The following is a 23,462-nucleotide window of genomic DNA, read 5'->3' as shown; positions in this document are numbered from 1 at the left end:
GAGAGAGAGAGAGAGAGCTTTTAATACAGGCATCACCCAGCTTAATCAAAAGACAGGCAGGGAAATGAGCACATCCACCTCAAGGTATATGGGGAAGTCTAGGCATAGAAAGGCTTAGTGAGCGAATATCTTCATGTCAAAGCAGTGAGAAAGTGGATGTGAGAGAAGAAGACTCCTGGTGGTGGTCCCTGGGGAACCTATATGATGCACCAGAAGCAAAGCAGATGGAAAAGTAAGTGAAGGGCTGTGTATGCAACTCTTTCAGCTCACACAATCCTCTCGATCAATAGCTCAGATAGATAATAGCCTCCGTAGAGACTTGCAATATTTCCCTCTCTCTTTCTATGCTTGCCTCAAATCTCCCATATCTGCTTTTTCTCTCTTCACACACCTCCCCAGCTGTCAGCAGCACAGCACAGCCAACCAAGGCAGACAGGACACTAGAGGATGTTGGAACGAGCACAGAAGAACATCTGGTAGACCAAAGAGAGAGAGAGCCTGTGCGTCGCTGCCGGCCGTCGTCACCACGTCAACGCAGGGCTTCCTGTCTGATCACGGCTCATCCTCTCTAGGCCCAACTGGCTCCATCAGAGTGGAGAGAAAAACAATCCACTGGCTAGCTCAATTATGCATGAGAGGTGTGAATTAAACATGAGGCATGCCACGCAGGAAAGCGTACACACACACACAGCAGCGCAAGACGTGCACACATCATGCACTATACGTAATCATAACAACCCCATCTGTGTGCTGATGCCAGAGGGGGGGTCGGGGGGGGGGGGGGGTTGGTGAGGCCTTTCAACCAAACAGAATACCCTGTCATTGAGATGAATCTCACTGGTTGTGTAACCTTAAGAAAAAGCACATGGACATCTATGCCAGACTGCCAGACTGGGGAGAAGTGGACAGAGACGAAATAGGTGACAAGAAACTGTGCCATCTTTTGCCACTCATTACTTCCCTGTGAGCTTTTAAAGAGCAAAAAACAGCCTCGCGTGGAAGTAAGCCTGGAGCAAAGGCAGAGCTGATTTTCAACCCCATCTCTCTTCACGTCCCTCTCCCCGTTCTACTCTCTCTCTCTCTCTCTCTCTCTCTGTTCCTCAGTGCATTTCCCTGCCTCACTCTCTCCTTCCTCCATCCATATACCCTTTATTAATCATCCATGGTTAGTGGGGCAGAGAGCGCGGTGTTGGGAGCTCTTGAGGAGCGCACAAGCCATGATGAAATACACATGAACCTTCACGTGCGCACACACACACACACACACACACACACACACACACACACACACACACACACACACACACACACACACACACACACACACACACACACACACACACACACACACACACACACACACACACACACACACACACACACACACACACACACACACACACACACACACACACACACACACACACACACACACACACACACCAAATCTAGAAAAAAAAACATGTCCCACTCAATTTTTGTTATAAAACAAAAGAAAATCCATAAAATATAAATACAATACAAATGCAAGAAAATGACTTCACAGAGATGCACACCGTATAAGTACACATGTGCACACACATACAGCTGATCTTCAGGGATCCTAGCCTGAGGAGCTGGGACTCAGCTGCTGCTGCTGCTATGATGATGTAACCTTCTGCATAGTCTCAGTTGTTGTCAAGACATTTGCAGCTCCAGCACACAATCAAAAAATAAGGCCTTCTCCCACAGCAATACACACACACAACTGTAACTCCAGCATTGGTCGAATAAAAAACCTCTGTCTGCTTGGGTCAGAACCAGCACCAGTACAGCAGCATCATGGAGCCATCACAGCTATCAGACCTCAATGCCAGAGGCTTTGGATGTTGCAGCCAGCCTCCTGAGAGACCTGGATGTAGAAGGGTTCAGGGGATACATACTGTACAACTAACCCCTCGGGCCTTCTATGGCCAATGGCTAGCAGAGTAGGCTGAATATAATAGAGGATGTAATTGGGCCATATTTCTATGCATGTAAGTGCACTTAGCCTAGAAGGCTCCAACCGGGCTCGGGCTACATGCCATTATGAGCATTATCGCTTTCCCATCACCCCCGAAGAAAGTGGTGCAAGATCTGGACAATTAGATGTTATGGGACATTAAGAGGTTTACACTATAGAAGAGGAGGTATAATAGGAGCAGTGTACGGGCATGTGGTGGGAAGACACAGTTAAAACACAATGTGTTCACCTTTTTGGTTGATTATGGCAAAGGTTTAGTCAACTTAAGCTGACATGTAGAAATGCATATATCACAGAGACATAAAGACCTTTACAAGTTATATGAAGAGTGAGTTTGTAAGGAGGTGCTTCTTTATTACTTTATTTTTTTATCCATGTACCAATGTTTCTGATGAACCCTACACTACTGTGTGTGCATGATCATGAGGGATGCTGTGTGTTTGGTTGATGCCACAAATATACAGTATATATCTCACAAACAGAGCGTCAGCAGAGCTGGGAAACCAGAAAAGCAAGAGGGGAGGAGGAGGAGGAGGAGGAGGACGCACCTGGTTTGACCGTCTTCAGGCGAATGGGCTCCCGAAAGTGGCGTATGACAGCCAGGGTGTCGCGGTTTGTAAGTCCACTAACGGGCGTGCCGTTCACCTCGAGCAGCACGTCGCCGTAGTAGGGCAGCTTGCCGACGTGACACACCAGCACGTCCAGCTTCATCTGGCCCAGGTGAGGGAACTGTCCCAGCTCCGCTCCTCCCAGCACCTCCACCACGCTGCCAAAGTCCCCCAGGTTCCCCCATGACACCGCACACTCCACCACTTTACCGGACCAGTGTTTCTTCTTCTTCAGCGTCCTGGACATGGTTAGGTTTGGTTAGGTTATAGGTTAGGTTACTCCCTGGTTTGATTTATTGAACAGCAATCTTTACTGTTTGCAGTCTCGCCTCGGTTTTTACTGTCTTGTTAAATGAACGCGAAGTGACACGGCCTGACACAAAAGCCTCCGGAGTTATTCCCCCGACCTGCTGCTGCTGCTGCTGCTGCTGGGGATTTCATCTTCCTGACATTTAGGACGCTGATTTCTTTTTACCCGCGAATCTGCCGCTGAGGTCCGTCATTCCACACGGGGGCTTGTTGTTATGCAGCCGCGGTGTATGCGCACGGTTCCTTTTTTGGGTTGCAATAATTCCAAGCGCTCCGTGTGCGTAAAGCAGCAGAGTCAATATAGCGACAAGATGGTTCAAAACAATGGATCAATTCGGGTTGTATGCCATGTCCTTTGCTATTTTGGAACCATATCCGCGCTTTGCTTCGTCTCCGGAGGATCCTCCTGACACCAAAACGCCAAATGTAAACAGAGAGTATTCGACTCACTCACTCGGCGGTTGATTGTGTCGCTGAAATGTAGTCTTGTGCGCCAACGAGAATTCCCTCATACCTGTGGTGGGGCAGACTGGAAATAGACGGGCGGATCGAGGCAGCGTTTGATCGGGTGGGCGGTTTTACGCAGTTGAGATCCAGCCCATGATGACTGAGCCGAGAGACATCTGCGAACGGTTTGTCTGCTACAGGTTTGAACACACCTGGCAAGCGCCAAGAGAGATGTTGCCAAGCTCCGGAACGCCCCCCTTTTACGCTCATCATCAGAGTAGAGTGTACTAGGCTATTTCTCCAGACGCTCGCTGGCTCCATCCTCCGGTGTGTTGTGGTACTTAATGAAAAAGGCAATAGGCTACTACTGTGCGAGTCCAGTGGACACTGTGGCTTTACTATGATTTGTAGTCCACTTTTAAAATGTGTCTCTATATAACCCCAGCAGCAATGCTTATCAGCATTCCATTCAACATTCCGGTGACTCGTACTCGAACATTAGTGCAACATAATCAAAGTAACTAAAAATACACAGAGCATGTAATCCTAATAGCGGGCGTGCAAATCGAATTACACATAATAATTAAGACTCAATTTGCATAGAGTGAGGTTAGTACATTCCAGTGCCTCCGCAGCGCCACCTATCGACGTAATCATAGAAATCCAAACGATTTACTGCTGCTCTAGTTCATCCCTCCCCGAGGTCTCTGATTTACACTCGCATACACCTACATAACCATCACGCCTGAATGCATTCAACCGCATTTATCCACGCATGACCTGAAAGATGAGGATGCCTGAATTGATTCAATTGTTAATTATCTAGATCTAGAGACTGTTTATCCGCTGCCTTGTTTTATAATGGCTTATACAGGAAATGCCCACGGTAACCTTAATGGTGTGTTCATGCATACATTATCATTATTTAAAGAGGTCTAATACTGCAAATCTGACTTTTTACTCCAAGGGAAATTGTAGCCTACTCCTACTACCTCCATGTAAAAGCCCACACACTGAATGGCCTAAGAACATACACGTTCTTGCTCGAGCCCATACATTTTGATACACTTGTGAAACACTTGCTATGAGATGTAACAGCTTCTCTGTCTTTAAAGATGCTGTGTGTGAATTTGGCTTTTTGGTTTCATGACAAATACTGATGCTGGATGAAAAATGCAGCATGTTATAAAATGGTGCCCAGTTTGCTTTTGCCAAACCCACTCCAAGACAACATATATAAGATGATGATGATTTTGGGGCTTGTTGACTCGCAGGACAGTGATATGTCAGTCACAGTGATATATAGTCCGGTTAATTCAACCCCATGACTGGAGGCAGGGAACACTCCTTCTGTAGTATTTAAGAAGCAACATTAGTTGGTTGGTTGTCTTTTTGTGATGCATTAGAGACTAGACCTCTTCTATTCAAATACAAAGTTGCCACCCTGGCCATTGTGCTGAATAATGTATCGCCTTGTAGCGGATGATACACAATGCTACCATGTAGTTTGGTTGGGACAGGGGAAGTCTGAAGCACTGTCATATCTAACTCATTTGCAATGTTTCCTGGGGTTCCAATGGATCCATTAAGGGATTGACTTCAGTTCTTAAAATCAAAACTGATGATGGACCAGCCAGTTTTTTAAGGCCCGCAGTAGCCAACTTTTTGATTTTTTTGGCAGGACTAAATCCAGATTAAAGATGACTTGGCCTTTTAAATGGTTCCATGATGGGTCCAGATACCATGTTGTGTAGGGAGACCCCTGTGCCTGGAATTACAAGTAAGCTAAATTTAAATCCTGCAAGAGCATTTTTCTCTCTCATTTTTCCTGTAGCCCTCTTACTGTCAACAAGGCAGACACCATCACAGAAATTTGAAGCAATTACTTGATAAATCGTTGACAGAAAATCAACTATTTTGATAAGCACCTTAGTCATTTTATACAAAAAAATGGCAAACCCTAACACACCTATAGTAGAAGCCGCCTTGACCGGCTTTTTAAAGATTTCTCCAGAACCGTGGTTCTAACAACTTCACACTCGACAACGCACTCCCCTGTGTCCTCATCGACACAACAGCCAAGTGAGTGGGTGGATGGAAGAAACAAACAAACAATTTCAAATTCAGTCACTTGGTTTTGGACAAAAGGAACAATTTGAATGTGGCACTATTTAAGGTAATTCTTCAAATAAAAAACAACCAATCGAGAAATTGAAGCTATTTATGAATATAACAATGTTATTTTAAAATAAAAGAGAGTCGTGATCCAAACCTTATCAGAATTCATTTTTAATATTTGAGTAAAGGCTACGTAACAAAAAGGCTCTTTAGACATGCTTTACAGAATGTACAGGCAAATAAGGTCCACAAATAATAATGACAAAATGCAAAACTCCCTACAATACAAAAAAAAGCAGCATTGGATATTGCCAAAGCAGTTACTGCTATACTTTGGTATAAAGTCATGAAGGACGTTCCGATTATAAAACCATACATATGCACTTTATGTTATGATGCGCTGGCAGAGCATATTCCACAGTGAATCGATTTTCCCCCCCACAAAATGTAGTTACTGCAAGTTTGCATTTTAATTTCTAATATGCTTCAAAGGGAGAAGATTGACCTTGGCAAACAGTCGGCAAAACATCAAATTACTACAAAATATCAGCTTCTCCAGAAGCAAGGAGTGTTTTGAAATACAGAGAGGAAAGTCATGTTGGTTTCAGTCTTGGCTTGCAAAAACATTACCCTTAACTTAATTTAACTTTCTGGGGAAATGCACAATTCACAGGCTTTGAATACTCTGACCTTAGAAAGGAATGAACAAGTTAGAACCAAAAAAAAAGTGCAAGAATAGCGTTTCAGTTTTATCTGCATGTACCACTGAGGAGGCGGAGGTGTACCGATATCATTTTCTCTAAAACACACATATGTAGACAATTTTGAGAATGTTTTACAATAATTTGTATGGCCCTCTTACACTTTGTCACATTACATTGAACATATAGCATCAAGCTATAGTCACACATTTGCACTGCAGACAAACTTCTCAGCAATGACTGATGTTTAGTGCTAAGATCCCTCGCACACTTAGTGTACCACTGCAAGAGAGGGAGAAAAGGAAAATGACAAATAATTTTTTGGTCCAAAATAACAAAGCAGAATGTAGCAGTGCTGATCATGAACACAACCAAAATGACAAAAATAAACGTTAAAATATGTCGTCGCATTGACATATCCACGAAGAATGAGTTTGATATAAACTCAGGGGCCTTTTTCTTAGGTACAATTAACTAAAACTAGTGCAGTCCAATAGAACAGTCCTATAACGCATCCTACCTTCATGAAGGATATCAATATGTGGCTATTTATCTTTTTCCTCTCTCTCTCTCACACACACAACATCCTCCAAAATGACCTGACAGTTATATCAACACCTCTCTAAAAATGTTAAACAAACTTAAATCAATACTTTCACAAAGGGAGGATACATTACAGGACCTTAGTGTGGTAGACTGCATTCATTTTAATAAGGTGTACCTAATAAACTGGAAAATGTGTGAAATTCACTAAATATATTGACACAATCTGTATCAACCAAGCCAATTGCATGTGAGCAACTCTGAAGTGCAACAATAAGAGTATTATTTTTCAAAGACGACTAAAGTGAAACCAGACCAAATACTTTTACAGGAGTCATTTTCATTTTTCTAATCCTCAAAACCATTTCATAGCTGACATTTGGAAACAGAACATTTTGCCTAAGCACTAAGCAGGCTGCTTGATGACCGTCTTTCAAAGTTATAAGGATTTTCTCCAAAGGTTACCTCATGATACCTGTACCGACAAGTCAAAACTTCAAGATAACGAAGGCTTGCAATGAATGAGCTTAAATTACTGCAGCTTATGTCTCCAACCTCTGTAATAAACTAGTAGGACATGGAATTTAATATACCACTAGTCTTATGTACACACAGATACATACATACATGTATAAAATAATACAATACATTCTTTATTTTTCACAGTCCCAAGTGAAAACCTAGGCTTAATCAATATCTACGGAGGGATCATGAGGTTTTTGAGATAGAGCTGTGAAGATAAATCATCACAATGTAAAACAGCATGCACACTGCATAATAAAGAGTTTAGCACCAATAATTTAAGTGCCTGTAAGATATGATTAAAGGAGAAATCAAGTCAGTGCATACTGTATATCTGAAATAAAAAGTCCCCTGATCGAGGTTACTGAGAATGCTTGTTAAAAAGGCAATCCAATGGACATCTATTGGAAAATAGCCAGCTAAAACCATGATTGTCACGTGCAAAAAAAAAAAAAAAAAAAAAAAAGAAAGGTATGCTTTCTCACCAAACTGCTCATCATTACAAAGACATAAAGTGAAGGATTTCATAATTGCGTTTGACATAGGGCGAAAACAAGTTCAGATAAAGACGATATAGGATATATTCATAATATACACCACATTTTGGTGTCACTGTCTCTGGGATTTGTATAAGAGGAAAACAAGATAGCATAGGTTTTGAGTCAGTCGGGATAGCTGTGGGAATGTTGGATGTATGTTTTCAATGTTCTTTCCTATAATAACAACAACAACCACAAACTGCTGGTCAGGGAACTACAACTGGCCCCAGTATAAACCTCCATTTTTTTCCCCCCATTTGGGAATGGTTGGTTTTTAATTTCTACCAAAGTCAGGTAGGCTTCTCTCCAACGGACGTGTGTGTACCAGGAATGATGAGTGAAAGCTGCCGGTGGGGACGGTCATTATTACCACCCCACAGCAGCAGTGGACGGAGGACAGAGCTTGTAAAGAGACCACAGTGTCCTGGCGTTCTTTTGAGGCAGCATCCGACATGGCTCTTTTAAAAGCATACATTCATAGCTTTTCTCCAGAGAAGAGAACAGAGAAAGAGAGTGGAGGATGGTGGGAGAAGCTGTTAGCAGAGGTGGAGGTGTTAAGGATGGAGGTCACTTTAAATCACTGGTCCATTTCTCCAGCCTCAGACACACACACACACACACACACACACACACACACACACACACACACACACACACACACACACACACACACACACACACACACACACACACACACACACACACACACACACACACACACACACACACACACACACACACACACACACACACACACACACACACACACACACACACACACGTCTCTACACGGTATAGGAGAAAGCTTTAGCATGTCCTCTTGAGTGAAAAAAGGGGGAATGTAAACATACAAGAGAGCATCTTTGGCAGAATGTGAGGAGTTTCTTTGGAGGTAGTGGGTGGGAGGGGGGCAGAACATGGGCGGAGTGATAGGACCTATGGGGGAGCAGGATACTCCTGAGGGTTAGTCCTATTAGAGGCACTTCTGTGGTCCACCTCCACTGTGCCCTGCTCCTCTGCCCCGTTGGCAGTGGAAGCCAAAGGAGGCGTCCTGTGTACAGTCACAGGGTGATGTGAAGAGGCCGCTTGGGCCTTTGAAGACGGATCTTCCCCTTCTCCCCAGAAGGATATGCTTAGAGAATCTGTAAAGAAAGTGAAACACAGTATTTAGGAAGCCTGCAAATAACCTCCAACTAATTATTATTTTTTTTGTTTTAACAAACACTGATTTATTGTTAAAAAAGTATTTTTTTTTGTTTGGGTTTATGCAAGTAGTTTGAGTGGTTTTGATGTGCTGCGTTTCACTCTCATTTCCTTGTAACTTGAATATCTTTGAGATGTTGGGCTGTTTGTTTAAAAAACAATAAATCTAAAGAGTGTTCCTTTTACACTGTACCAGTTCACTTGGAAATGTTTCATATGTAAAATTCAGACTTAAGTCAGTCAACAAACAATTATGCCATTGTTTACTCTCATATATATATATACACACACACATACATACGTACAGTAAACGATGGCATAATTGTTTGTTGACTGATATATAGACGAGCTAAGAGCAAACTTGCCTTAGCATCTGCAAAATTAAGCCACAAAAAGAACAGGAAAACCTACCAGATATAGGCCATGATATTTTTCACCATCTTGCTCTAAGAAGTAAAGAAGTAACATTTGTATTTATAATTTAAAGTCTCACCATTAGCGTAGTGCTCCGGGGTGGTATGGCTGCTCAACCTTTTGTCGTGTGAGGTGAGAAAGATGGAGGAGTCCCTGTTGGCGATGAGGCTCTCCAGGGCTGTGTCTTCATGCTGGGCGTGTTGACTGAAGTTCTCCCTGACTCCTGGTAGAGTCTTCTCCAGAGGCTCGTCCTCCCCCAGGTAGGCGTACGGGCAGTAGTCCCGTGTGCGAGAGTAGATGTTGGCGTTATCGTAGCAGTCGGAGCAGATGACCAGCGGACCAGCGCCACCTGGTAAAACACAATAGTAAGTTACTCTCCATTAGGTCCTTGGTTTGAATTTTGAGTCTCAGTCATTGTAAACTATCCCCATACATTACTTATATGTGAAACCATTTCATCTGTGTTAATTTGTGTCAGAGTAAAAAAAAAAAAAAGTGCATCTTTTTCAAGACTTAATTTAAGACATTAAAACAAATTTTCTGTATTTTTGCCATTATTTAAATAAACATTTCTTAACTTTTGTGTAAGATATATTATTATTAACACTATATGTGTTACACTAAAGTTCTTCAACCTTATTACAACCTCATCTACATATTTTCCAAACAAGCTAAAAACGCAACGATAAACTCTGAAAATCTCACTAACAATATGAAGCCAGATTTGTTTTTCTTCTTTATATAATAACCACATGAGCCCACACTAACCTGTGGGGACTCCAGCTAGTCCCTCACGAGGCTCTCCAGGGTGGAAGCTGCTACGGCCAGTGAACAGAGAGCCGACCCTGCAGTGCAACATGCCGTTCCCCTCTGTTTCCACCTCGCTGCCTGTGTCTCCATAACACACACCTGGGACACACACACAAGAATTAGTCAAGCTGCATTTAGTAAATGGAACCCAAAAACAATGCAAAAACCTTTCCGAGATCTGCAGGAACCCTGTGAAATTTAAATAGATGACACACTGACTATCACAGAAACATCATCAGTCCCTATTGTTAAAATGATTGGAATATTAAAATGCTCAACATCTTATTTGTGTATCATACTGAAAGCTAACTGTTGTCAAGACATAAAGAAAAAGACACCATACATATTTATGATTCTATAAGGGATATTAGACAACTTGTTGTTGGGGTTCAAGCTTCAGGAAGCACCAATGTTGTTTTCTGTGTTAATGTGTGTGCAATGATAGGAAAGGGTAAGGGTCAAACATGATGGATATCTAAAAAATTTAAATGACTCACCATCTGTGCCTTTATGGACATATCCATTGGAGAGAGGAGGCATGAGCTGCTGGTGGCTGCCCGCCTCAGAGTTACTGTAGCCTTCCTGAGGCTCTGATAAAGTGCCCTGAGAGGACAGGTAGCTGGGGATGTCTGCTGGCAAATTCATCTCATCTGGACACAGACACAGACATTATTTGTTAGACAGTGTTTTATGTGAAAAGTAAGTAAAAGTAAAGTATTGCGAAAATTCCCTCCCCTTGGCCATCACTACTGCCGAGCCACTTTGAAAAGGTGCTACGAGGAACTTTGAAATACTCCTGAAACAGTCCCATTTTCCCTCTGATGATCATACATGACATGTAACAGCAAAAAAGACCTTCCGTGAAAATAATGCTATTTTTAGATAGTTTTTTCTTATTGCCTTTGTCATGAGTACGCTCACTCAGGAAGAACAGCTGGCGTTGTAAAACTACTAACGCCTTAGACCAAGAGGGGTGCAAGAAAAAAAAAAATAAATCCTCGGAGCACCTCTTAAATAAAGCACATTTAATTTCATAGATTGGTGTTGTGTCTTATAAACTGCTGACCCGTGTTGCTGATACTGTAGTCCTCGCTCTTGCGGCGCATGTGATAGATGACGATGACCCAGACCAGCGAGGTTCCCACCACACAGCACACCACCACGATCACCACGATGCCCACCGTGGTCCAGCCGTCCTGGTCGTAGCCGGGGCCCGTGTCACAGTTTGGCGAGGGTGAGACTCCCAGGTAGATGTGGCCTCGCTCCGTGCCCAGAGTGTTGGACATGATGCAGGTGTATTTGCCCGCGTCGGCCGGACTGGCGTCCACTATGATGAGCAGCTGGTTGGCCGCGGCGAAGAAGTGTCTCTCTGTGAGCACCAACGGCCCGTCGTCTTTGGTCCAGTTGAGCCGAGGGGCGGGGCTTCCTCCCGCGATACACTGAAGCACCGCAGTCTCGCCGCGCGCCACTGTCCTGTCCTCCAGCGGACGCATGAAGGAGGGAGTTTCTGAAGGAAGAGAGAGAGGATGCATTGATTTTTTGATTAAAAAAAATTAAATAAAAAAGATTATCCGACCGAGTGGCATTAGGGTCAAACTGTTATTATGGATGTGTAAGAGGTCAACTTTGTTCTGTTTAGAAGAACAAATTGTTTCCAAAATTAATCTTTAATCATTGATCACATACTTTAAAAAGGTGCAGTCAGTGAACAGTGAACAAATTTGGTGTAAATACACAGCCTAGGCTCTGTAAAAACACATGTTGCTAGCCTTACATACCAGTTTACAGAGCCTAGGTTGTGTATTACCCCAGACTTTCAGTGATTTTGACGACAACTGTCTCCAGAATTGTTGACTCCACTTTTAACTTTAAAGTGCTTGATAATATACTAGCACACAGCTTCAAACAAATCTCGGAAGCAGTTATCAAGAAATAAATAACAGCCGTGTCAGAAACGCTCCATCTAGCCAGACTGAAGTATTCGCCATAGTATAATGGGTTTGCATTCAACTCTTTAGTTGAAATGACAGGAAAGGTAAACACAAAAACAAGGATATGCAATGAGTGACAGACAGTTATTAGTAGTAGCCAATTTGAGCAGAGTGACTCGGCTGAAACGACCCAGGAGTAAAAACGTGGGTACAATATGCTGTGTTTTTGTGTCTCACCCAGGACGGTGAGCGTAGCGTTTGCAGACAGGCTGCCGGCTGCGTTCTGAGCCGTGCAGCTGTACACGCCCATGTCTTCCGTCTTCACGTTAGCGATGAAGAAGATGTCGTCGTCGGGCATGACGTGCATTCTGCGCTCGCGGGCGGCGGGGAAGTCGGTGCCTCCGTCCTTCTGCCAGGCGATCTGTGGTGAGGGATGGCCTTCAGCAGCACACTCCAGACGAGCCATGGTCCCCGTCCGGATGGTCAGGTCCATGGGAGTCTTAAGAAAGGAGGGCAGCTCTGGAAAGAGAAGGAAACCGAAAAAACAACATCAAAGGGTGGTAGTGGGATATATCTGTTTCAGGGGCACAGATGAAAGCGCCGATGGAAATTCAATCTTAAAGATCCAGTGAAAATGATTGCCAGTTTCTGCGCTGGAAAAAAATCTTCTAAAAAAGAAAATGGAAACAGTTTACAATAAGGGTATATCAATTAACTGTTATTGAATGCTTAGTTCATGCTTATTAAGCATGAACTAAGCATTATCTAAAAGTTAATTATCTTAAAAGTTAATTCATGAACCCTTATAAACTATTATTAAGTTACCAATAAAATAAACCAAAATTTAAAAAAAATCTAAGATATAAAATGATAACAGCTGTACCAGACTTCAAGGGTTTATCATATTGGCCAGACCAGCTCCTTTGAGCTTAAAGAAGATAAAAGACTGTAGGGCAAAATAAAAAAAAACATATGAACCCTACTGACAATCATCCATCACATTATTTGACAAAGGGGGACGATCAATCCTCACCGTTGACGGTCAGCCTGGCCCTGTTGGAGTAGTTGGCTCCAAAGTGATTGGAGACCACACACTGGTAGCGGCCCTCGTCGGTGAAGTTGACGTTGAGCAGGTGGAGCACAGTGGTGTAGATGAGCTCTCCCTCCTGGTAGCGCGCGTAGTTCTGCACCTCTGCGTCATACAGCACCTCCCCGTCCTTCCTCCACGCCGTGCTCATGGGAGAGTCACTGCTGCTGGACGCCACGCAGCGAAGAGTCACGTTGATCCCCCGCAGAGCCACTGACGTCTCTGGATGGGAAGTGATCAGCGGCTTCGGGAAATCATCTGTTGGGTGGAGAGAGGACAACAAAGTGTAAATCTCCAGGGACAAGTGTTAGAAAATATATTATATGTACAGCAGACTTCCTGTGTACTGATATCAAACGTAGTAGTAGTTGATGTTTAACACAAAGTATGCAAATACTGTAGGGGCAACATATTTGGACTACATGCATTTTACTAGGGCTGCACGATATGGACCAAATATTACAGATCCCAATATGTTTGGCGATATACAATATATACAGTATGTTTTTTTTTAGACTATAAAAAGGTATTGAAGAAAAACGCGTCGATTTTTATTAGAAATATTATACAAAATAACATAAGCACTTAAATCCAATTTTAAGAGGTGTGTCCTGTGTGTTCGATCACACAGTTTCCAAGCAAGGCAAACCAAGATGCCCAAACTGATTATTTAAACTCAGCAAAACATATCGCGATACAAACGTTATTGTCCAATATTGTATCCCTTTTGAAATGATATCGATACATCTCGTATAGCCGACATATCATGCAGCCCAACATTATACTGCACTATGCATATTATATTTTAAAAACATCCTCAAATGAAACCTGTGAACAATACCTACAGTACATTGGATTAGACTGTCAATAAAAAACATAATGGGACTGACCACAAACAAACTCTTGAGGGTTGATGGACAGGACACTTTGATCCAGAAGGCTGGCAGGATGAGCACAGATAGCGGAGACAGACGGCTGGAAGTGGTTGTCAGTCAGCCAGGGAGCCAGCCACTGCATGTGACAGTCACACAGCAGGCTGCTGCTATTCAGGACACTGGGAAAAGGAAGGGGAAGCAAGATGCGTGGGATGAGTCATTGTTTCAGCAGAAGGATACATCAGATTACAGAAGAGGTCAAAAAGGAGGAGATAAACCCACGCAGCAAATCAATCCGTGTGAATTCTACTTCTTCCTACTCATTGTCAGGCATATCAATAGAATACATGTAATTTACTTTTTTGACTTTGTGAAATAATTTGAACATCGTTTTTGTTGATTGTTTTTTCGTGCTTTTGGTTTTGTATTGTATTTTTGATATGTTGGTTTTTTATTGATATGTCTGAAATAAATGTAATCAATTCAATTTAAATATATTATCAAACGTTAAGGCCACCTTAAGGCAACTTTGTATCAGCTCGGACAAATAAAAAATACAATACAACTAAAAACACAATTAGGCAACAAGTCATGACCATAAAAAAATCCCTATGAATTATCAATTTCAGTTGATCTAAAAGTTATGTATCTCATAAGCATAACTAGGATAGGGATTCAAGTCCTACACCAGGTTACTACTGGTTTCAAACCAGTCAAAAGAAAATGACCGACGACACAAACGAAATACACTTTAAACGATAAGCGAGACGGGAAAATTTATTTTTTGCTTAAAACTCTTGCCAATCTGTTACTCAACAAACAAAGCCACTTTATCCAGTCACCAAGCAAAGGGTGCTATATTATATTAAAGCTTCAGACTAATTAATAGCAGGGTATGATTACTGTCATTGTGTCTTTTATGCGTTTGACAGCAGCTGGGGTATAACGTAGCAGATGATGGCGCTGCAACTCAAAAAAACTGCTGCTCCAAACCAAGCCGTTATGGAGGGTAACATTCATTTTGTCTCTACTCACAACACTTTGAGTTTCATGTGGGACATGGCCTCGGGGTGTATGGACATGATGCCATTCTTGCTGAGGTCCCTGCAGAGCGGACAGAATTATTAGATTAGACACACTTCAGATGGGACTGGATCATACTGGCATTTCATATCACACATAGCATACAAGACAACAACAGCTGCACAGATGTAATAAAAGCCTCCTGCTATCTTTGATCATTCAACAATGACAACAGATCCTTCTAAGACACAAGTAGAGCTGTGTTTAGATGAGAAAACAGGAGTGTGTGCAGTGGTGCTTTTACTCACAGGTTCTCCAGCTCCTCCAGGCCATCAAAGGCTTTCTTGGTGATTGATTTGATTTTGTTGCGCTGCAGGTTTCTGGAAAATAAAAGTATTTCACATGATGTTCAGTCAAATAGTTCCCCACAAAAAAAACCTGCTCCAGGGTGACATTTTCAGAAGCATTGGCTAGATTAAGACATTTGAACAGCCTCATAATGGAAGTTAGATTAAACCTGGGGTAAAAATTCCACAGCTCAATAAAACCTGTAAAAAGAACAAACATACCGTAGTATACGCAGCATACAACTAAATTGCCGGAACAGTGATATAGACAGTGATATAACATCCAGCTGCTATATTTGTCTACATGCAAGGAGCTTTACAACATACATTATATACATCTAAAATATGCAAATATTCCCATTTATTTGTGTAAATGTGTATGTGTAAATGTGTATCTCCTCACAGTGTGTTCAGCTTCTTCATTCCATCAAACAAACCGATGGAGTCTTCAATGGCCCAGGAGATTTCATTGTTGTGGATATCCCTGGAAAAAAGAAAATGTCTTTTAGTTGTCATTTTTGATACTGATTCTCTCCACAGAGGCTAAAGACGAAACGACTCCTCCTGAAAAGTAATTATTTTTATTTGAAAGCCTACAGGGAAAGAGAGGGCACATTATCCTCACTGTGGCTGTCAGTGCCAGTAACTCTCAGTTAGGAGACTAACAATGTGAGACACCATACTTCCACGGTGTGTCACGGTTCACTGCCACTGCTGTTCTGATGAGAGGGGGGAAATTAATTGGCTCTGTTTAGCACTGGGGCAGTTCATGGGTCCAGTGGCAACCCAGAGAGGCCTTGTGTTTACAGGGTAGGTCATGATGGGATCTTTTCTTTCCCTTTGCTAATGCCTGGCCACCTCTGAAAGAAACTTCTCCCAGTCTCCCCGCTCCCATCAAAGCTCCCATTCTGAGCCATAGCTACACTGTGTTCGAAGCTTTTTGGTGGCGCTGTCCAATCCAATATTCTGCAAGCACACTAATTTTGTGAGCACAGTGAGTGCACACTTAACAAGATTTCTACTAAGTAACTATATTTTGTGGAAATAACATGGTGTGCATTAGTGGGACATCTTTGTAACTTTATAAAACAGAAAAGCGCACAATATTAAAGGTTATTCAGTACCCAAGAACACACATCCTTCCCCTGACAAAGCCATAGCTGCTGTGTTATTTGTTGATTTGCTCAGCAGACACTGAAGTATTCTGCATATTATATATTGGATATTAGTTTATCCCTATTTGAAGACATATTAAAAACAAGTCTTTATTTACCCCCACTGACAGAAGAAACTCCCGGCCTTCCTCTCTGGGTAAAGCTACAATGCAGGGCTGTACGCTTATTTTTTAAAGTGGTAGCACTGGTGCTAGCAAGCAAAAAAATTCAGTAGCACAAAAATAGATTTGGTAGCACACAAAGTATGATCGAAAACTTGCATGACCCTAACCCTTGCATTTAGCTCTAATTACCTTTGAGCCTGTCATCTTGGTTTTATTTGAGATTCTCAATGAATATGATATCCTAGTGTGCAGTAGTAATTGTAGAAAAATGAATAGGGGTGCACTGATTGCAATTTAGACAAAAGAGTCTAACCTGCCAATGGCAATTTTTTTGCTGATTCAGAATTATTTCCCCCATAGAACTATAAAAATAATGTCTATACCTATATATTTTTATAAACATATCATTATTATATTAGGCTAATAATAACAAACATTTTTAGAACATTTCATTCTTTTAATGAAAACCATACTTTAAAACATTGAACATATAGCCTATTAAATAAATTAGTCAACATATTTATACAATTTAGGCCAAGTTAAATAGGTTGTGTCAATCTTTGTCAGTTACTATCATAGATAGTTACTGCTGTCGCACTGTACAGCCCTGTACAATGTCAAAGCCAGTCTACTCTATCATCCTCACAATATAATAACAAACCTATTGTTCATATGGATACAGCACTAACAATAATCATTTAGTTTGAATTCTTACACATTCTAATTGCACATGTATTAAAGCCCCTTAAGCTTTAAAAATGTAAGTTCAATGCTCAACTCATTTGATAAAAAAACAAGATGGTCACAGTGAAGGAAAAGGGACAATAACCAAGAGAATCTAAAGAAATGACACTGACAGTTGGATCTAAGACTAAACAGAGGACTGATGACATGAGGACATGATTTGAACTACATCAGAGGATGCAGACTAAATACTGGCAATGTTCTACTGTTATACTCTCTATACTACGTAGGATAACTCAGGATATGTATTCAAGACAGGAATAGAACCTCTATACATACAAAAGTGAAACTAACAAACAAACCTTCTTTAGTCAGCAGCCTTCATGAGAATGCACAGAGCCAAGAACAGGACGTTGTTATATTTCACATAATGAGCTTTGTTACACTTCTGATATCAAACAGGTGACAATGGTTAGGCTGAGGGGCTGAGAGATTTTGGGAACTATCAAAATGGGTTTCTTTTCAGTGGCATTGGAATGGTGTCTTCATGCGCCCCTTTTTTCACACAGAGGAGCAGTTGAAAACGACTCCAAAATAGTAGTTTGTTTACTAAGCTTGGCTAGAGCGTCAGTCATTTCTAACCTGAATTACTCATACTTCTAAAGAGGTTCTTTTCTTTGTGTCTTAATTGTCCAATGTTGCACTCTGGCTCGGCGGAGACCATTTGGCTGTTTTCCTTGGGTTTCACATGTTTCCTGATAGTGTGCGTACTCAGTCACCTTGGGCCACTTGTGATAAGAGCTTTTCTGTCACACGAGGAGGACGGCATGAATTTTTAAAGCAACTGACACCACATCTTTAAAGCCTGGGTCAGAGGCGCTGCATAATGTGTATTCTAAAACAGCAGTCTTTGCCTTTTGCAAATTCGATTTTGAAACGGATTAATGGTTTAAAAAGGAAACACGTATTTTAAGAGAGATTTGTTAAGAGCAAGTAGCACTTACAGGGTCCGCAGACTTGTCAGGCCGCTGAACACTCCCTCTCCCAAATGGCTGATGGAGTTCTCTCCCAGGTTCAGGCTCTCCAGGAGACCCAAGCCCACAAAAGCCGTCTCCTCAAGTCTAGTCAGATGATTGACGGACAAGTCTCTGTTCAAAAGCAACCACAAATATGATAAAAAAAGATTACTTCAAACGAGTTTCATATTAATAGCAGTCTTGTGTGTAAAATGTAACTCAACAGTCAAGAATGATACTCAAAAATGAGACATCTTCAGAAAATTGTCAAAAATGTATCCAGTACACAAGACAACAGTGTTTCAGCTCCAGTGCTGCAGCAAGATGAAAGTCATTTCTTTCAGAGCACACAGTATGGGTTTCAAGAGCCCGGGGCTGACGAGAGAGAGAGAGAGAGAGAGAGCGAGAGAGAGAGAGAGAGAGAGAGAGTGTGTGGGGACCCTTAACTGTGCGGGGACTTATGTTAAGAAGCAAAAGACACTCACAGTTCCTCCAGCTTTTGGCAGAACTCCCAGGCGTCTGCTCGGATGATGCCCACAGCATTCTGGCTGACCCGCAGGACACGCAGCATCCTCAGGCCATACAGCCAACCCTTGGCCACTTCGGTTAGGTTGTTGTGCTCCAGCTCTCTGCGATGGGAAAAATGAAACAGCATTAACAAAAACCAACGGAGATTACATACATTGATTTGTTTTATGTCATATCTGCTAGACTAGAGCAACATGGCAGATTGAGGGCAATTGTTTAAATTAGGGCTGTCAAATTAACGCGTTAATTTCGATTAATTAATCACAGAAAAATTCAATTTTAATTAAATTAAATTGCAAATCTTTTCAAATTGTTATTTAAAAAAAGGTTTTACACTTCTAGATGCTAATACACAAAAACTCTTGTCTGTCCTCACAGTTCTTCTATGTTGTTGAGCCCAAAGAAGGCTCCGTCCATGAGCTTAGTGATGCCATTCCTCTGCATCTTCAGTGACCTCAGTGAATCCATCCCTTTGAATGTCAGGCTGTCCACTATCTTGATCTTGTTGCGCTTCATTTCACTGCAACGAGAATAAGCATAATTTTTTCCGCATTTAAAACAAACACAAAAACAAGAGAATATAATTTATTGGATAAAAAGTTAATTCAGCCAACTAAAATGTGCCTGCAAACTATATAAAACTATGTGTACATTTGACTAATGAATACAGTTGTGTCGACAAAAAAGACATCAATATGATACTTACAGGAACTGAAGCTGTGGCAGTTTGAAGACTTTGGATGGCAGCGTGACCAATCTGTTCCTGTTCAGCTTCAGCACCAGCAGGGAGCTGGAGATGTTTTCAAAGCAGCCCGGCTCAAGAACACTGATCTTGTTATTACTCAGATTCCTATGAGATAAAAAGAACCGACACATTAGTCTGTATCAGGAAGGAGAATAATTATTTGCTCTGTAGTTACACCTAATTGTGTGTGTGTGTGTGTGTGTGTGTGTGTGTGTGTGTGTGTGTGTGTGTGTGTGTGTGTGTGTGTGTGTGTGTGTGTGTGTGTGTGTGTGTGTGTGTGTGTGTGTTTGTGTGAGAATATCAACAAAGAAGTCCAAAATAGTCAGTTGGTTTACAACAAGATGCTTCAGTCCCACCAACATACTGATATTAAGAAGCCTGTGTCTTTAGTGCTTATCAAAATAAAATTGTTGCGCAGCCATGGAAGATCTACACACTCTCAAAGTGCTCTCCGGTTTGATTCTATTTGACTCACAACCTGTATCTTCAGGTTATTCTTGAAGATAATTTGTTCTCACCACCTTGATAAAACAAAAGTATTCATTATTTCAATGAGGAGTGTTTGCTTACAGATATTTCAGCTGCATGAAGGGGAAAGAGCCAACTTTGAGCTCAGAGATGGAGTTGGATGACAGGTCCAGCGTCTCCAAGGAAACGTATGGCTGCAGCTGATGCATCGACAGCTCTGAGATCCTGTTGTGGACTCTGTAACATATATATAAAAAAAGAGATCAGGAATTAGTTTTTCAAAGTCATAACAATACAATGGATAACCAAGGTGAATAAAAACTTAACATGTTGCTGTGGGGGGGGGCAGGGGGCGCTCATGGTGTTGTGGCTTTAACATAAATGAAGTATGGTGAGGTTGGTATAGCATTTACATTAAAATCAAGACTTATTCTGAGTATTGGAGCAGTTACAGGGAAGGCAAGAAAACCTGAAGGTGATTATATACTTACAGTGACAGCGTGGTGATATTTGATGAAGCATCTCCAAGAAACGGAAGAACAGTCAGCTCATTGTGATTCATTGTGCTGAAATGAAATCCAAAATAGCATTAGTATCATTTTAAAATAGACGGCTGCGAAGAATCTGCTGTGGGCAGCATATTAAGTCGTCATGATGAACATCGCATTACACAAATCATGAATTCAACTACTCGATCCTAAATGTAATAAATATTGTATATTTATATATAATATATATGTAATACATATTTTGCACATGTTTACTAGTATCAGTCCCATCATGGATTGATACATTCAGCTGCCAGTGTTGGTGCACTTTATTAGCTAAAACTAATAATCTCCAAATACATCGGTTCGCAACAAATTACCACCACAAAGTAATAATGTTACAATTGTATTGATACTACAGCCTATAAAGTGAACATAAAAGGTAAGTCAACACTTCTCTAGAGCAGTTTAAACAAAGCAAAACATTGTAACCTCCAGTGATATTATTGCAGGGCTGTTAAGATTAGCACACTTTAGGGATGTGTATAAACTGGCAGCAGAGTGTCATATCGCTTTTGGTTAATATCGCAGTTGTGACTGAATAAATGAGTGATGGCCTTTTTTTCTTTTATTTTCTACTTTTACAGTGTTTTTAATATTTGAAATAACGAATTTAAACATTAAGCGTATGTCCTGAAACAAACCAAAACACTGAGATATTCTCCATGTAAAAGTGACTAAAATAGTAAATGTTTGTTTTCTTTCTGTTTGTTATGGTGCATCCCTTAGTTGAAATCAGTGCTGTGGATTCACAACATGTAACTTCAACATATTTGCTTTATGTACTTACACTTGAGTTGTCCCTTCTGGAGGGTCCAGGGGAGTCGTCGACAGCCTTTTCCTATTGCAGTCCATAATATAAACACCGTCTTGTCCCTTTGAACAAGAGCAAGGAGCAGGACAAGACCCAACAGCCCAGGCACTCAAACTCAGCAGCATGAAGACAAGGGCCGAAGCAATGGGCCAACCTTCCGCCATTTTAAAATACTTCCTATTGAAAGGCTATGTAGCTACGTGGCTAACTCGCTAAACTCGCACGTTAACAGTTACACAATCACCATCAAATTGTTCCTGCAATTTGATATCAGTCAAACGAGCCCACACTCCATGTGTACAGTGCCATTGTTCCAGGCGGAACTGTGAAATACTGTTATTTTCCAACTTGCGTGAGGCATCCCAGCAGAGATTTCTCCTCGTCTTCCAAGAGCTTGGAACTGCTACCTCACTGCTGAGCTGCTTTGGTCCGACAAATAAAGACACTTTTCCCCGGACGACATCACTTTGAATCCAAACGTGGTAATGTGATTGTAATGAACCAAATGAAATACACCCCTTTGCTCTGTCCAAATGAGTTAAGAATAATTTCCTCCGTTTTTTCTATCCCGTAAGCACAACAAAGCGCTTTGAGTTGATGACATAGGATATCCAACGTCCCGCCCCTTTCCAGCATACTTCCAGCTATCCCATTGGTCCGCGCTTACGCTTGTCAACCATTTGCAGCGATTTGATTGGTTCTCAGGTCAACATATTTTCATGGCAGCCTCTACTGTACACAGCAAAAAGTTTCACAACTGTTCACGTATGAATTAATATATTAATATGGCAAATACTTGTGGTAATTGTAATCATTGTATCTGTATGTCCTTTGAGACATAGATAGATAGATAGATAGATAGATAGATAGATAGATAGATAGATAGATAGATAGATAGATAGATAGATAGATAGATAGATAGATAGATAGATAGATAGATAGATAGATAGATAGATAGATAGATAGATAGATAGATAGATAGATAGATAGATAGATAGATAGATATAATTGGGTTATTGCTCTGGATAATTGTTAAAAGAACCCTCACTGCTTACAACATCTCTACAATTACAAAACAAATAAAACATTTATTAATGGAGGAAAATAAGTCATCCATATTAAAATAGTTCAAACTTCGCTCCACTGAATATGCAACATTTTCATTAACAAAACAATGTATAGATTCACACACAAATAATCAACTCAATTATCAATTCTGCCCCACTAGAATGTGTGGTGGTTTGTTACTATATAATAGCACAACACATATTAGCCTACTTTCATTATATTTTTCTTTATTGAATAGCCTACTTTTAATAATCAAAGTAACATGTTCAGCACATGGCTTACTTGAAACAAATTATCTTCAAAGTAATACTTAAGGAACCTAAATGATCAGAAAAGCCTACCCATAGCTAGGCCTAATTCCTTTCTCACAGCCAATAACTCAACTGGCTGTCAGTAATTAAACGCATTTCTGCATAATTTCCATTAGAATGGGTTACTGGAGGTGTGCAGGCAAGTAGCCTCTTGCTGAAGGAATTTCACCCAGTGTGCTAATATCATTTACTGACAAATAGCCTTACATCCCCGTAATACAGACTAGATAAGTCATACCCCTAAAGCAAAACATTCACTGAAGAAGTTCCCAGCGATCGACCGGCCGTGGCACGAATATACCATCGAACATGTCTGCACACAAAAATGGCAGTTCCATGGCACTTATTTGTAGGCAAATCTGAACAGGTAAACCAGTGCTTCTCGATTTCCAACTGACCAATTTTTTTTTTTTTTTTTTTTTTTTTTTTTTTTTTAGGTGCTAGCAAGCGTGATGTGTGCTTGTGTATGGTCATATCCGTGCGAAAGGCCGCGATTTGCAGTAAATAAATGTCCACATGTGT

At 41.2% G+C, this 23,462-nt stretch overlaps 2 protein-coding genes across 3 annotated transcripts in view; both read right to left on the bottom strand.

Annotated features, from left to right (window-relative positions):
• Positions 1–3,435, bottom strand: part of magi3b (membrane associated guanylate kinase, WW and PDZ domain containing 3b) — a 125,196-nt gene extending 121,761 nt beyond the window's left edge. For both annotated transcript variants that reach the window (XM_080025398.1, XM_080025399.1), the window contains exon 1: positions 2,551–3,435. In XM_080025398.1, the coding sequence (XP_079881524.1) occupies positions 2,551–2,857 (307 nt within the window). In that variant the 5' untranslated portion in view covers positions 2,858–3,435. The remainder of the gene's footprint in view (positions 1–2,550) is intronic.
• A 2,242-nt stretch (positions 3,436–5,677) lies between these two features.
• Positions 5,678–22,118, bottom strand: lrig2 (leucine-rich repeats and immunoglobulin-like domains 2). The gene is made up of 18 exons (XM_080025482.1): positions 21,538–22,118; positions 20,691–20,765; positions 20,302–20,436; positions 19,693–19,836; positions 19,363–19,506; positions 18,944–19,087; positions 18,447–18,590; positions 15,883–15,963; positions 15,441–15,512; positions 15,145–15,213; positions 14,125–14,288; positions 13,181–13,492; positions 12,385–12,666; positions 11,283–11,723; positions 10,714–10,866; positions 10,175–10,315; positions 9,486–9,755; positions 5,678–8,931 (listed from the first exon to the last, which is right to left on the bottom strand). The coding sequence occupies exons 1-18, from the start codon at positions 21,723–21,725 to the stop codon at positions 8,726–8,728; spliced, it is 3,165 nt and encodes a 1,054-aa protein (XP_079881608.1). The 5' UTR covers positions 21,726–22,118; the 3' UTR covers positions 5,678–8,725.
• Positions 22,119–23,462: the final 1,344 nt, after the last annotated feature.

This window comes from Ammodytes marinus (assembly GCF_949987685.1).
Source record: "Ammodytes marinus genome assembly, chromosome: 4".
Taxonomy (NCBI): Eukaryota; Metazoa; Chordata; class Actinopteri; order Uranoscopiformes; family Ammodytidae; genus Ammodytes; species Ammodytes marinus.
This window is presented reverse-complemented; position numbering and strand designations above follow the sequence as displayed.

Coding starts and splice junctions, on each gene's coding strand:
- lrig2 (XM_080025482.1), bottom strand. CDS start 21,725: ATGGCGGAAGGTTGGCCCATTGCTTCGGCCCTTGTCTTCATGCTGCTG. Junction 11,724..12,384: donor CGCTACGCTCACCGTCCTGG/GTGAGACACAAA, acceptor CTCTTCCTTCAG/AAACTCCCTCCTTCATGCGT. Junction 10,867..11,282: donor CTACAGTATCAGCAACACGG/GTCAGCAGTTTA, acceptor GTCTGTGTCCAG/ATGAGATGAATTTGCCAGCA.